Source organism: Trichomycterus rosablanca, chromosome 1 (assembly GCF_030014385.1).
Source record: "Trichomycterus rosablanca isolate fTriRos1 chromosome 1, fTriRos1.hap1, whole genome shotgun sequence".
Lineage (NCBI taxonomy): Eukaryota > Metazoa > Chordata > Actinopteri > Siluriformes > Trichomycteridae > Trichomycterus > Trichomycterus rosablanca.
The window spans coordinates 64,150,936-64,166,659 of NC_085988.1; the positions used below are offsets into that span (position 1 = coordinate 64,150,936).

General features: G+C 38.9%; 1 protein-coding gene across 2 annotated transcripts; it reads left to right on the forward strand.

The window, feature by feature from the left end:
* Nucleotides 1–571: 571 nt before the first annotated feature.
* On the forward strand, nt 572–14,348 carry tymp (thymidine phosphorylase). Of its 2 annotated transcripts, none has more exons than XM_062994942.1 (10): nt 572–882; nt 1,008–1,206; nt 4,036–4,238; nt 4,466–4,564; nt 7,065–7,194; nt 7,305–7,423; nt 8,938–9,100; nt 9,893–10,120; nt 12,598–12,738; nt 13,925–14,348. In XM_062994942.1, exons 2-10 carry the CDS (start codon nt 1,071–1,073, stop codon nt 13,984–13,986), a joined length of 1,281 nt encoding a protein of 426 aa, XP_062851012.1. In that variant the 5' UTR covers nt 572–882; nt 1,008–1,070; the 3' UTR covers nt 13,987–14,348. The 2 variants fall into 2 exon arrangements, with proteins under 2 accessions (XP_062851012.1, XP_062851004.1); XM_062994934.1 differs by lacking the exon at nt 13,925–14,348 and adding an exon at nt 12,827–13,819 and having other exon boundaries at nt 601–882.
* Nucleotides 14,349–15,724: the final 1,376 nt, after the last annotated feature.

The following is a 15,724-nucleotide window of genomic DNA, read 5'->3' on the forward strand; positions in this document are numbered from 1 at the left end:
AAACAGTTTTAAGCAAAATGTTTCTAGTTAAATAAATGTATTGTTCTAATCCTAAATCATGCAAAATTCATGTGTGAAAGAATAAACCTTTTGTGACTTTATAAAATTATAAATAAACTATTTTTATTCTATTAGATTGTACATTTATACTATACAAATGAAATGAAATGTGAACTTAGACAACAAACTGCACTTGACAGAATGTTTCTGAGTTGCACAAGTCAATGACAGCAACTGAAGGTGATGTTTTATGGATTAACCAAATCGATTCTACACCAAAAAGCCCTTTCTTAGAAGATCCAAGAAGACATGGCTTACTGGAAAAGCATGTCTTTACTAGCAAAGAATAGAGAACACTTTCCAACAGACTCTTACAGTCTGACAACAATAAAATGAAACTTTTCTAGGACTTCTAGGATTCCTTCAAGGGAATAAACAAAACACAGATTCTTGTTTGTATTGCCTTTAGTGTCATACCTTTTCCAGAAATTAGGTTTGTATATGCCTTGTGCATAGTTATATTGTGGATACACTTTCAGTATTTTTGGGAGAATTTTTCTGACGTATTTGATGCTTTGCTTCTGGTCAGAGAGAAACATTGTTGTTACACACAATTAGCAATTAAAAATTTTTTAAATACCTAACATTATTACCTTTTTCTCTTATTTTAGATGCTTTGCCTTTATGAGCTCTTGCCCCTCAGAATTTAATGCATGGCCTTCATGTCACACAGGACACTAGAACAGGATTGTTGCTTTTCATGGTTAATGTGTCACTGACAGGTGGGTCTAAGGGAGCTGAGTTATTGGACCGCAGTATGTGAGTCTTTCTGAACTTGGGATTTTACAGTATAGTCAATACATATCTGCCTGTCTAAATAAGGTAAGTTTCTTTTGCTTTTTTTAGATAATCAAATATTCTATGTGCTAATTACATCATATTTCTAAATGTAAATATAATGTAATAAAACTGGTCAGATAATTTGTTACAACTTATGCAATATTTAGATCTCACTCACTGAGAACAAACAGCTGACGGCTTCAGAAGTGCACACCAGCGTGAGAACAACAATGTCAAATACAGAGGGTGCCCATAGTTTTCCAGACATGATCAGGCAGAAACGAGATGGTGGTCAACTCAGCACGGAGGAGATCCATGCTTTTGTACAAGGAGTAAAGTCAGCCACCATTCAGGAGAGTCAAATAGGTGGGCTATCACATATTTTTATTATTATAGCGTATTACCACAGTCCCACCTGAAGATAAGTGGTTAAAGTGGAATATATGATAGAAATGTAAAAATATGACAAAATCTGATGGGTTAAAAATATATAAAGCAATTTAGAACAGAAGGGTGGCATGGTGGCTTGGTGGGTAGCACTGTCGCCTCAAAGCAAAAAGCTACAGGTTTGATTGACAGGTGAAGTAGTCCGGGTCTTCTGTGTCTTCTGTGTGCATGTTCTCCCCATGTCTGCTTGGTGTTCCCCTGGGAGCTCCGGTTTTCTCCCACAGTTCAAAGAGTGTGTATGTGTGTTTGCCCTGTGATGGACTGCCAAACTGTCTAGGGTGTTTTCTACCATTCACCCAGTGAATCTGACCCACTGCAACCCTGAACAGGTTAAAGTAGAACCCATGATATTTCATGTTTTATCTGCTCAACTTCATATTATTTGTTAATATACGTCCATTCCTGCATTTCAGGCCTGCAACACATTACAAAAAAATTGGGAAGGTAAAGTATTTATCACTTTGTAATGCCATTCCCTCTTACAGGACTTAAAAGATATTTTGCCACTGAGCAAAGTACATGATGAAGTGTTTCAGGTGTTATTTTGTCCCAGTCCTTACTCCCCACCACCCCACGACTGTGCCATCAACCTTCTTCTGTGCACCGTACCACCCCAGGAAAGGTTGTCTTCCTTTGTTTTTCTGCTAGACCAGCCCTTTATAAGAGTTCCAGCGGTACGCCCGATGGCGGGCAGAGGGCGCCGGCGAGGCAGATGTGCGCAGTCTGCTGGAACTACAAATCCCAGTCGAGCCAGCGCAAATCAGCCACAATAGGCTACAGCTGCAAACCATTAATGAGGAAGGTGAACTCCCGCCCTCATTGGCATTTAAACAGAAGAGTGGGCAGAGTTCACTGCCGCACCTTTGTCTTTACTACGCGCTCCACGGCGCCCGTTTATTCATTAGGGATAGTTGGTAACGTCAAGCCGCATAGCGGGGCGACGGTAGGGCAGTGCCCGAGGTAATATCAGTTCATAGGGAAAGAAAGACTTGTTTTGTGGGTAACACTTTATTGAAGCGAAAGAGAGCGGTCCGTCTTCCGGGTTTGGTTTCGCGAGCAGCGGTGACGTTCACTCGGCGGTGTCCCAATAACTCTCATTAGGGAAAGCTGGTCACGTCAAGCCGCGTAGCGGGGCGACGGTAGGGCTTGGCCCGAGGTAATAGTTGCCGTTAGGGAAAGAAAAGAAATAACGAAAGAAATAAGTGAATGAAAGAAAAGAAATAAAAGAAAGAAATAAGTAAGTGAAAGAAAAGAAATAAAAGAAAGAAATAAGTGAATGAAAGAAAAGAAAGAAAAGAAAGAAATAAGTGAAAAATAGAAGACATAACTAATTAGTTTGGAGCTTCTAGACAGGGCTTGGTCCCTCAGTTTAAGTTTAGTGCTTTTCTTTACTTAGTTTAAAGAGTTAACCTTTGTTTGAGTTTGTCATCTTTGACGACTCCTTAGTTTGTCCGTTTCTAGATTTTGTATCTACCGTGAAAATTCCACAAGCACCATCCTCACATTAATACATGCTCCACATCTCTGCCTGTGGCGTTCCTAGTGGTAGCAGTCCAGTACTGCTAAGAAAATAAAACTAAACCAGTCTGATCTCTCCGTGTGTTTGGGTCCAACCACACTCCCCATCGTAACACCCTTGGCTTTATACACTCCTTGAGTTTTTTCTTTGTGGGTCCCTGAACCCTTGCATAGGCTACAATGGCCTTAACCGTATCACTCTCAAAGACAGTTACCCCCTGACACTCATGAATTCTGCTTTTGAGTCACTGCAGCAGGCCTCACTCACTCACTCACTCACTTTCTTAACCGCTTATCCAATTAGGGTCTGCTGGATTCTATCCCAGCTTTTCAATGGACGGGGTGCCAGTCCATCACAGGGCACACACATACACACACCCATTCACCTATAGGACAATTCAGTGTCTCCAATTAACCTGACTGCATGTTTTTGGACTGTGGGAGGAAACCGAAGCTCCCGGGGGAAACCCACGCAGACACAGGGAGAACATGCCAACTCCACACAGAAAGGACCTGGACCGCCCTGCCTGGGGATCGAGGCGACAGTGCTCCCACCGAGCGACTGTGCCGTCCATCAGCAGGCCTCAGTATTTACTAAACTGGACCCGTGCAGCAGATTTAACTTAATGAGGATAAGGCAGGAGGATGAATGAAAGACAGCATTCATCACCCCTGCCAGGCATTATGAACAAAGGCCAATACTGGCAACTCATCGGTCCAACATTTCATCTGTCATTGGAAAAGGGCCTGGCAGAAGGCACAAGCAAGCCTTGAATACTAATTGAACTAATTGGTGTGTTTGGGAAACAGATCCTGTTTACCCCTTTAAGAGTCTCATTTACTGCATTCTTTTGCTAGCTCACTGGTTACCTCGTGCTGTAGAGCACTAATCTTTCATGCTCTACAGTGTGGTATGAATTCTGCCTTGTGTGATTTTTTTATTTGTGTGTGTGTGTGATTTTTGTATTTAGCCATTCTGTTCAGTGTGGCTGTTATTTATTTTCATGGGCTTCCTTCCTAATTCTGTTCAGCCTCTGCTCCTTGGTCCGGAATCAACTTGGTGGTGTTTCAGTGTACCATCGTTTTTTACAACCCATTACAAAATAAAATATGTCTTAGACATAGAGAAGAAACATTAAATAACTTTGATTTTCAATATTATTTTAGTAAGTACAGAGATATAGAAAATGCATGATTGGGTTACATTCAATTATGTTTTTTTTTTTTTAGGTGCGATGCTTATGGCCATATGGCAGAAGGGCATGGTTCCTGAAGAAACCCTGGCATTAACACAGGAGATGATGATGTCAGGTGAGGTTTTCCACTGGCCAGAGGAATGGGCTGGACTTGTGGTGGATAAACATTCAACAGGTGGAGTCGGAGACAAAGTTAGCCTCCCATTGGCCCCCGCTTTGGCTGCTTGTGGGTGCAAGGTGGGTGGAATATATTTAAGTATGTGTTTAATATAAAATGCTATTCTAATTTTTTACAATATAAATATTATAAACAATTACCACTCTTTAATAAACTATACACTGTTAATAGTTTCAAAAGAAAGATTCTGTAAAATTCTGTTTTCCACAGTAAAGCATTGGTTTAAACTTTTGTACTCCTTTTGGTTTCTTTTGTATAATGTCTAATAAGTTGCTGGATTTCTCAGGTTCCTATGATAAGTGGACATGGATTGGCACACACTGGTGGCACACTGGACAAGCTGGAGTCTATCCCTGGTTTTACAATCAACCAGCCAGTAGAGCAGGTACAGATATGACACTGTTGATAGTGACTATGGGAGTTAATTTTGGGTAGGGCAGTAAGGTGGTGCCACAGCTCATGTTTGTTGATGTTTGTTTGGTACTGTGGGTGCCATAGTGCACCAGGGTCCTAGGGAAGTGGGTTTAAAACCTGTCTCCAATCATTGACTGTGAGGAATTAGGCATGTTCCATTGGGTAAGTTGCTTTGGTCTGAACACTTCAGCTTTCTAACACCACCCAAAAGATGCAAAATGTAGTTCTGCTTGAACTACCCTTAAGTGTAAATTCATTACTGAATGTGTAATAGTGTGATGCCTTGAAATTGACTAGCACCCTGTACCTCTGCCTTGTGTCCAGTATTTAGAGGTAAATAAATAATGAATAAAATAAGATTCCATCAAAAAGGTAAATAAAATCATTACAGTACAGAGGTACTCTAGAACAAAGTAGATGTAATCTAAAATAATACTAAATTAATAATAATAAGTAATTTATGTATTCTTTTTCAAACCAACTTAACCAGTTCAGGGTCATGGTGGATTTAGTGTCACCTATTCAATCTGAGTGCAAGACAGGACTACACCCTGGACATGGTGCCAGTTCATTCCAAAGCACCACACACTCATACAGCCGCTAACTCATTCACTTACACCAAGAGGAGTAAATTATGGAAGCACTTTTGTAAGACGCTCTGGTTAACAGCATCTGCTAAATGCCGTAAATGTAAATGTAAGAGAAAATTAAAGGTTGACCAGAGATTTGAATTCTAGGTGTACCCTTGAATTCAAACTGTGATTGTTTTAATGCAAAGATTTTCCAATCAATTTGGATTATAGATGAAGACTAAGGTGTTTATATGTACACTCTCCTTAACAATGTAAAGAAATTCTCTATTTATATGCACGTTGCAAGTAATCCAATCCAAAACTATGTGCACGTTCAGAGTACGACTTCATGTACAGGTTGCCATGACAACGAGTATCATGTCCAGTCACACAGGTTTTCAGTTTTCTGTTGGTTTTCTGGTTCTTGCTTTACGGTGCTTTACGGTTGTCCACCCTGCTACCTATTTTTAACTATGATGCAAATTAACATGTACTGAATGGGCGCCCAGGTGACGCAGCGGGATATTCTGCTTGCACACCAGCACCGAGTTTCTGAACTCCTCGGTTCGAAACTAGGTGTTGCCTCCGGTCGGCCGGGTGCCATCTAGCGGGCATAATTGGCAGTGCCTGCAGAAGATACTAATTGACCACCGTATCTGCAGGGTGGGGGCCGGACTATGTGTGGGTGGGTCTTCATACACTGTGTAAGGACCCTGATTGGCGGAAGAGACGCCTGTGCAGAATGCAGGGGCGAGAGGAGGAGGGCTGTACACGTGTCGGAAGAGACGTGTACAGCGACGTGCTCTCCTCGGATGCAATCTGGTATCTCTGGTAGCAGCGGAAGACAAAATTGAGTGCACTAAATTGGGAGGGGAAAAAAAACTGAATGTACTGAATGTACTTATACTTTCCGATTGGGAATGTAATCATATACAGGTTTTTACATGGCTATTTAACAGATTATTAAAAGGAAATTACATAACTATTTAACAGATTATTAAAAGAAATTTACATGGCTATTTAACAGATTATTAAAAGAAATTTACATGGCTATTTAACAGATTATTAAAAGGAATTTACATGGCTATTTAACAGATTATTAAAAGGAATACCTACCTTGTTCAATCAGATAAAAATTTAATTGAAAATAGCCTCAGTGGGACTAGTGTATTCTGATTACGCTGCATACATGACCATATTCTATTGTGATTTAGCTAGTGGTCAGATTATTAACAGATTATCAGGCTGCATGTGAACGTATGAAGTTTGGTTATATTTTAATAACACCTCGTTCTCATGCATCTTTAAGCCAGAAACTTTGACATGCTTTTCCAGACTTCAAACCAAAATAAAGTCTGGCACAACAAAACATTGTTTTAACCAAACTGGACAGTGCTCTATCAAAAAGCCCCTGAAAACTTAAATATCGTCACTGTCCGTTCTCCACTTTTAGCGGTTTTCACTTTTTTACATGTGTTGATTGTGGGTATAAATCTCTGTCCACAGCAGCGAATATCAAAATGACCAATGAAAAGATGAAAAATCACGCAATCTCTTTAACGAGTATCTCCATTGGCTGCTAGACCTGTCCATCAAAACCACGAATCTCCTCTTCCTTCCCCTCCAGTACTGTTTGAGAAATGCATAATGTTTGATCTATACAGTTTATTCAGGTTATTCAATTGCATGGTTGTAAACATGATTTATATTTGTACACATAAGTCCATTTTACATATGAAACCGACGGACTGACGACCTGATAAAGATGCACTTTTATTTCTGTGCTGAATTGTATCTAAATGTTGCCATCTGTGTTTTGTTTGCACCGTTAATGTTAGGGGAAAAAGTTTTTGGAGATATGTGTTTTTCATCTGACAGCGACGATATGTTTGTGGCTAGGTGAAGCAGATACTGCAGGATGTAGGCTGTTGCATTGTGGGTCAGACAGAGGCTATAGTGCCTGCAGATCGTGTTCTCTACACTCTCAGAGATGCCACTGCTACTGTGGAGAGTCTGCCACTGATTACAGGTAAGAATGGAAGAAATTGTGTGTTAAGTATGAAATAAAATATTTAAAATGTATTGTATTTAGATGAGTATAGTGTATGTGCTTTGTTTTTAAATGTTTTTTTGGCCCAGCCTCTATCATTTCGAAGAAAGGAGCTGAAGGTCTAAATGCACTTGTGGTGGATGTGAAGTTTGGTAGGGCTGCTTTTTATAAAGACCTGAACAGCGCTCGAGCCCTCGCTAAGTCACTGGTGAGACAAAACTCTACATATTAAAATTAATATTCATTTATAAAGGCATTTAGTCTGTGTGAAAGATTGTGTCATGAACAAGTATACATACATTGTACACCCTTAAATCAGAAAAAGTTGGGACAGTATGGAATATGCAAATAAAATAAAAATGCAGTGTTCCTTACATTTACATTCTTGCAAATCTGCTTTAAAAAAGTTGGGACAGCATTTCCAAATAAGTAAGATAGTGCATAATATTATTAAACTGTTCAAGGAGTCTTAAGGAATTTTAGTGTGTAAAAGCCTAAGATGAACACCCATGATCTCTGATCCCACAAACAGCACTGCATCAAGAACCATCATTTATAAATGGCTGATATAACAACATGGGCAAGGGATTACTTTGGCAAACCTATGTCAAGCACTACAACACAGAGTTACAGGACATGAGTACTGGCCTTTCCTGACCTGTCCCCAGTAGAGAATATGTGAAAAATATTAAAATAACCCCTTACTGTTGCACACCTTTAGACATCTTTGCAGAAAAAAATAGACAAAATAACAACTGAAACACTATCGTTTGGTATCCTTGGTGCTGTAATGGCAACATCGTAGGTGCTGTAATGGCAACATTACAAAGTGGTAAATGCTTTACGGTCCCAACTTTTTTGGATTTTGTTGCAGGCTTGAAATGCAGGAATGGATAAATGTATAATAACAAATAAAGTTCACGAGACAAAACATAAAATATCTTGAGTTCATATGGAATTAAAATTCAAAGTAAATTAAAAAATACTGTGTTTTTTGTATTGCCATTCTTGTGTATTTCCAATTCCAAAAATGTTCCATAATGTAACCATTGTGTAAAATGCTTATATAATGTGTACATAATTTAAAAGATAATATAAAAGATACAAAAGGTACATTCAGTAATGCACTAAAGAATACACTAAACAATTTTTATGTCAGACAGCTTTTGACTACAGACAGACTGCTAGCACCTGCACTCTGATTACCACTGGGACAGTGGTAGCCTATTGGGTAGAGCTTTGGTCTATCAACTGAACAGTTAAGAGTTTGAATCCCAGCTCTGCCATGTAGCCACTGTTGGGACCTTGAGCAAGGCCCTTAACCTTCTCTGCTCCAGGGGTTCCATACAATGGCTGACTCTGCACTCTGACCCCAGCTTTCAAACAAGCTGGGATATGCAAAGAAAAAATTTTCTTGTGCTGTACGTCTGTATATGTATATATGACAAATGAAGGCATTCTATTCTGATAACACAGTTATTCTGTTGCAACATGCAAAACATAGATTATGTCATGCATGGGCATCCCTTAAAACCCTTGCTGGGTGTTATACTATCCTTTGTTAACTATCTGGATGTTATTTGCTAAATGTTGTTTTTGTATTATACTTGTCTGGATGTTAAGAGTGGCTAAAACGTTTTCCAAAAAATGATTACTATTATGCTTTAAACTGAGCAACAATTTTCCTTTCCACCTGTCCTGAAGCTGCACTTTTGTCTGCAGGTTACAGTGGGAAACAGATTGGGGATAAACACAGGGGCAGTGCTTAGTCGGATGGATGCTCCTATCGGTCGTTGTGTGGGAAACACTGTGGAGGTGTCTGAAGCCTTAGAATGTCTCAAGGGCCGTGGCCCAGATGACCTCAATGAACTGATTACGTCTTTGGGTAAGAAGGATTTGTTGTGTGGTTTAAATTAGGGACGTACAAATAAGAAGACTTTTAAGGCTTTTTAAAGATGCCCTACAGCTTTTGTCCAACTAAATGGCCAAAGGTATGTGGGCACTTCTGCTATTGATTTAGAAAATCATGGCAGAGAGTTTTGTTGTAGATTAAATCACTCCTTATGACTGAAAAATAGTTTGTCTACAACAAGTAGACAAATACAAGTAGACAAGACTTGTTTCCTCTTTGTTAAGTTTTGGTGTTTCAGCCACACCCTTTGGAAAGATGTGCTTAAAATACATTATAAGCCTCCTAATTAGTGACAATGTTTTGGGAACATTTGTCTTCTGTTCCGACATGACTTTTCTTCTGTGCACTTAAGTCATAAGTCATGTTTTGACAAGTTTGGTGTGGAGGAACTCCACTGTCCTACAGAGAGGCCACATAGTACCCCTTTGGGATGAACTGAAACATAAATTGCAGCCTATATATATATATATATATATATATATATATATATATATGTATATACTTATAGCCACAAACGAAGGACAACTTTATATTAATGTCCATGGTTTTATAATGGGATGTTAAAGCTCACAGTCAAAAGTCTGTAATTTTGGCCAGATAGTGTATTTAGTTAGAAAACAGCTTTTTGTGTCTCTCAGGCGGTCATTTTCAAAATAACCATGACACTCACTGGTTCCATCTGTTGGACATAAACTTGTGTAACTTCTAACAAGTCCCAGAAGAGAATGCAACAATGACCCTGCTACACTGTGCTCTTGTGTGTAGGTGGCTACCTGCTGTGGATGAGTGGGCGATCAGCGACACTGGAAAGTGGACAGAATGCAATTAGCAATGTCCTGAGAAATGGGATGGCCCTGCAAAAGTTTCAAGCCATGCTGGAGGCTCAGGGGGTGCCGGCTCCTGTTGCCCGCAGTCTCTGCTCAGACCAGACTGACTACTTTCAACACATGAGACCCGCAAACTACCAGACAGAGCTTACAGCATCTGATGAGGGTAATACACAAAATTACTGCAATATAACATGAAGCAATGCTAGATATACAATAACAGGCAAAGACAGTATAAATTTATTTGGGACATTGGGCAGCACATGCAGAGAAGCTGGTAGTGCAGATATTGCACAGCAACATGAGTGTTGGAGACCAATTTTTGATTCTCACCCTCTTTTAGTATTTGGGAGGAGTTTGCATGTTGCAAATTGCTGCTAGGTATAAATAAGAAAGATAATGTACAATGTGTGTGTTGCCCTCCAAAGGGCTGATGTCCTGTTCAGGTTATATTCCCACCTTGTTTTTACTGTTTCTGGGTAGATCCAAACCCATTGTGTCAATGACCAGGAAAAGCAACAGGGCAGTATGTAAACAGCTATCTAAATAAATAATCTAAATTATTTTTTTACAAACTCCATTTTAATGTTTAACTTCTTTTTAATGTCTTACTGACAGTGAATTGAATTAAAACAAATATGATGCCTGCAACACACTAACATCACTTTTCTATTAACAGCACTTTTTAATGGTTTGGGAACCGAGGACAGTAATTCAGTTCATGGTTGTCATTGTGTGCATACACTTTTAATAAAGAACTGATATGAACTGCAGGCAGATCACTTAATTGCACAGCATGAAAAAGTGCAATCTTTTGTTGAGAAAAGTTCTTTTTGAACTTGGTGTCAGATCACTCATTTGGTTTCAGAAACAGGATCGTGTCAAGGCATAATTGCTGCAGCTTTACAGGTCCCAAAGAGCACAGTGGCCACCATCATTCATAAATGGAAGAAGTTTGGAACCACCAAAAATCTTCCTAGACCTTCCTAGACAAATTAAGCGATCGGGGAAGACGGGCCTTGGCCAGGGAGGTGAGCAGGAACCCGAGGGTCACTCTAACAGAGCTCCAGCGTATCCTTGTGGAGATAGGAAAACCAGAAGATCAACCATCCAGGCAGCGATCCACAAATCACGCCTTTATGGTAGAGTGGCCAGACGGCACATGACAGCCCACTTGGAGTTTGCCAAAAGGTACCTAGAGGATTCTCAAACACTGAGAAACAAGATTCTCAAACTTTTGGCCTGAATACCAAGTGTCACATCTGGAGGAAACCAGGCACCGCTCATCACCTGGCTAATGCCATCCTTACAGTGAAGCATGGCGGTGGTAGCATCATGATGTAGGGATGTTTTTCAGCAGTGAGACCGGGGCGACTAGTCCTGATAGAGAGGGAAAGATTAATGCAGCTAAGTACACCGAGATCCTTAAATAAAACCTGCTCCAGAGCGCTCTGAACCTCAGACTGGGGCGAAGGTTTACCTTCCAACATGACAACGACCCGAAGCACACAGCCAAGAGAACAAAGGAGTGGCTTCGGGACAACTCTGTGAATGTCTTTGAGTGGCCCAGCCAGAGCCCAGACCTGAATCCAATCAAACATCTGTGGAAGGAGTTGAAAATGGCGCTCCCCATCCAACCTGAAGGAGCTTGCAAGGATATGCCAAGAGGAATGGGCAAAAATGTCCAGAAAGAAGTGTGCCAAGCTCGTAGCCTCTTTCCCAAGACGACTTGAAGCTGTAATTGCTGCCAAAGGTTCTTCAACCAAGTATTAGGCTAAGGGTGTGTACACATATGTAACCCCTAAATAAACCATTTTTGTCAGTAAAATAAAATTGCATATTTTCTAAACCCGGTTTTTACTTAATAATTATTGGCGATTGTGTGTAGATGTCTGAGGCAAAAAAAGAACTTAATCTATTATAGAATGAGTCTGTAATGTAATAAAACATGGAGAAGATGAAAGGGACATGCAGACTTTCCGGCTTGACTGTATATGTTAAGTTGGTCATCCAAGACAATAAAAGTCTTTTTTCTACTTAGGTCAGTTAAATGAGAATGAACAAATTCCATATTCTTGTTTTTATTGCATTTAAAAAATTGGAAATGGGTTTTGTACTTAAACTAGTGTTTATAAATAGGTTAAACCAAAACCTCAAACCAAATCAGATGACCTAAGTTCGTGCAAAAATCATAGTATGGTCTAAATTTCCTTATGACAAGCTAAAAATGTAATTGCTGAAGGTTCTACCAATTCTATCATTAAATACAGGGGTTAACATACTGTTTAGCCTGTACTGATAATAATTCACTAATAGACAGTAAGACAGGAATACACTATGGACACAGCAGCAACATCATTGCAGCACATCACAAACTCACCCAACCAGGGCAGTCTACCTGCTGGCATATTGTGGAAAGTACAAGGCAACCAGAGTAGCTGGAGGAAACCCACATGCACACAGGAAAAACAAATGCAAATTTCCACAAATGCAGTGACAGGAAATGAGGTTTGAACCCTGGTCCACAGGACTCAGGTGCTGTGCCCTGTACGATTAATATAACATGCTCACTAAAGATAAATGAATAATAATAAGTTATAAAAAAAAAAACACTGTTAGTAAATGGCCTTTTATGATTTCCAGGTACCGTTTTGGACATAGATGGGATGGCCATTGCCCTGGTACTACACAAGTTAGGAGCAGGCCGTTCCAAAGCTGGTCAGCCAATTAACCACAGTGTGGGAGCAGAGCTTCTGATAGACCTAGGAAAAAAGATAAAGAAAGGTAAGTAATGAATCGTGTTTGTGTGTGTGTGTGTGTGTGTGTGTGTGTGTGTGAAGGCCCAAAAGATAAATGTTTATTTATTTATCAGGTCAGCCGTGGATCAGAATCCATCATGATTGCACAACACTGAGCCCACAGTTACACTCTGACCTGCAGAAGGCTTTGCTCATTGGCAGTGGAGACAGTGACCAGGCCAGCAGCCGGGTGACGGAGTTCATCCTACCGCACTAACATCCCTCCCACACATTTTCTCTTAACCTGGTGGAAGCACAGCAGACTTTCCCAGATAAAATAATTGTACATGTTCTATTTATGTATGTACATCCTATATAATTGCATTAGGCAATTTGAGACACAGCGTTAGCTGAAAAGTGCTCAAAATTAGGCACATTTTTACACATAGAACAAATATTATTATATTCAGCAGATTTTGGTGCATAACTATTTATATGCTAAATTTAACATACTGGGGAAAAATATAAAATACTACTGTAAATAAACAATTTAATTTTTTAATTTTCAATTTGTAAAAACTCATCAAATAAATAGTAATTGTGTGTTAAAGTGTGCATGCGTTTGTTACCTGTAATGGATGTATATTTTTAAAACATCAAAAAATCAACACTGTTGCATAAGACTGTATGTACTGGAAATAGCTAGAAGGTCCTGGGTTCGATCCCTTGCATGTTCTACCCGTGTCTGCGTGGGTTTTTTCTCCGGGAGGTCCGGTTTCTTCCCACAGTCCAAAAACATGCGGTCAGGTTAATCGGAGACACTGAATTGCTCTATAGGTGAATGGGTTTGTGTATGTGTGTCTGCCCTGCGATGGACTGGCAGGGTGTTACCGTGTGCCTTACTGTAAAGCTGTTGAGGTGTCGTTCCTTTTCTCCAAATACCTCTAGATGTCAGCAGAGGATCTTATAAGCTTTTTAAGCTTTTACATTTCATCCAGGCAAACGTTTTGTGCTCCCTAAATATAAATATAATATACACAATATAAGCATCCATGTTTTTGTAAACATCTCTATACTCTGTAACTACTATAAACTCATATTTTAAATAAAAATTTTTATTTACCTCAGCATTTATGTTTTGATTTTTGGAATGAATTATTTTTTTCAACTCATTTGTAATATAATTTACATGTCAAATTTTAAAAGCTTTTTTTTTGTTTGTTTTTTTAAAGCTGGAAGCGTTTGCACAAGATTTGCACAATATTTTACAAGAGATGTGTCAGAAGCATGTTAACCACTTAACCAAATCACATACTGAAGATTATCAAGACAAAAGAATGTTCAACCAAGTACTAAAGCTGGGGATTGTCAAGAGATCTCTCAAGAGGACTAGACGTTTTTCAATTAAACTCAAAATTATGTCAACATTACATTAGAATTAATTATAAAAACAGTTTTAATAGTTTTTATAAATTTCTACAATTCTGTTTGTCTATTGAAAACCACTGATGGTTTACAAATTCAGACCACAATAAAGATGAGCAAACATATAGCAATAAAGTAGCACCCATGATAGAGGAGCAAGAAACTGGTCTTAAAAACTAACACTCTGGTGTATACAATTTCTTTATACTGTACATAAATTGAAAACAAGTATTTAACCACTTCTGTTTTTATTCAATCTACTGTACTTTTAGTGCATATATTCACTTTAATTTCAATTTCATGTCTTTTGACATATGCTGTAAACAAAACGTATTTGTAAGCATAACAAAGAAATTATTAACAGTAGTTAACTATAAACTATAAGCAGTACTGCTGTTTTTGGAAAGTATATACTGTATCTAAATATACATAAAATAAATAATGTTTTAGATAATAATGTAGCAAATCTGAACATACAGAATGTTCTCATGCAAATTGCACCTGGTTTGATTATAAAAGCCATTGTCATTGGACAGATTTTACACAAAATGTAGCAATCATGGTGAAGGTCAATAAGCCAAATTATTTAACAACACATATAAAAAGTCACAGAGCCATAACCACACCTTAACATTCATCCTAGTACAATAGTTCTAATAATCCGCAAGTGAAGAGTTAATAAAACCACAGGTAATCATACTTGTACAGGTGTGCCATGCAAGATTTCACAACATTCTTTCAGACTAAAGATAAGGAAGATAAGTGAGAAGCCATTTTAAAAAAGGAATTACAGAATACAGCAGAACAAGTCAACAACTGCATCACAGTCATTACTGTTTCTACACCCCACAAGATGCATGTCCAAAATTTGCAAATATAATATTGCTGACCTTAAATGACTGCTAATCTGTATGACCTGAACATGATTAAACATTTGGAAACTCAGTAGTAAACATTTCCAGAAAAGTTGGGACATTTTGTAAAACAAAACAGAAAAATCTGAGATTTATTAATTTTCTTTAACTTTCATTTAACTGATGAAAGTAAAAAGAATTCCAAGAGTTTTCTAAGTTTTTACTTATCAACTAAAGTGTTTTGTCACTGTATTTCCTAAATATACACTGATCAGCCATAATATTAAAACCACCTCCTTGTTTCTACACTCACTGTCCATTTTATCAGCTCCATATACCATATAGAAGCACTTTGTAGCTCTACAATTACTGACTGTAGTCCATATGTTTCTCTGCACACCTTTTTAGCCTGCTTTCACCCTGTTCTTCAATGGTCAGAACCACCACAGAGCAGGTATTATTTAGGTGATGGATCATTCTCAGCACTGTGTTAGTGTGTGTTGTGCTGTATGAGTGGATCAGACACAGCAGCGCTGCTGGAGTTTTTAAATACCTTGTCCACTCACTGTCCACTCTATTAGACACTCCTACCTAGTTGGTCCACCTTGTAGATGTAAAGTCAGAGATGATCGCTCATCTATTGCTGCTGTTTGAGTTGGTCATCTTCGACGTCTTCATCAGTGGTCACAGGACACTGCCCACAGGGCGTTGTTGGCTGGATATTTTTGGTTGGTGGACTATTCTCAGTCCAGC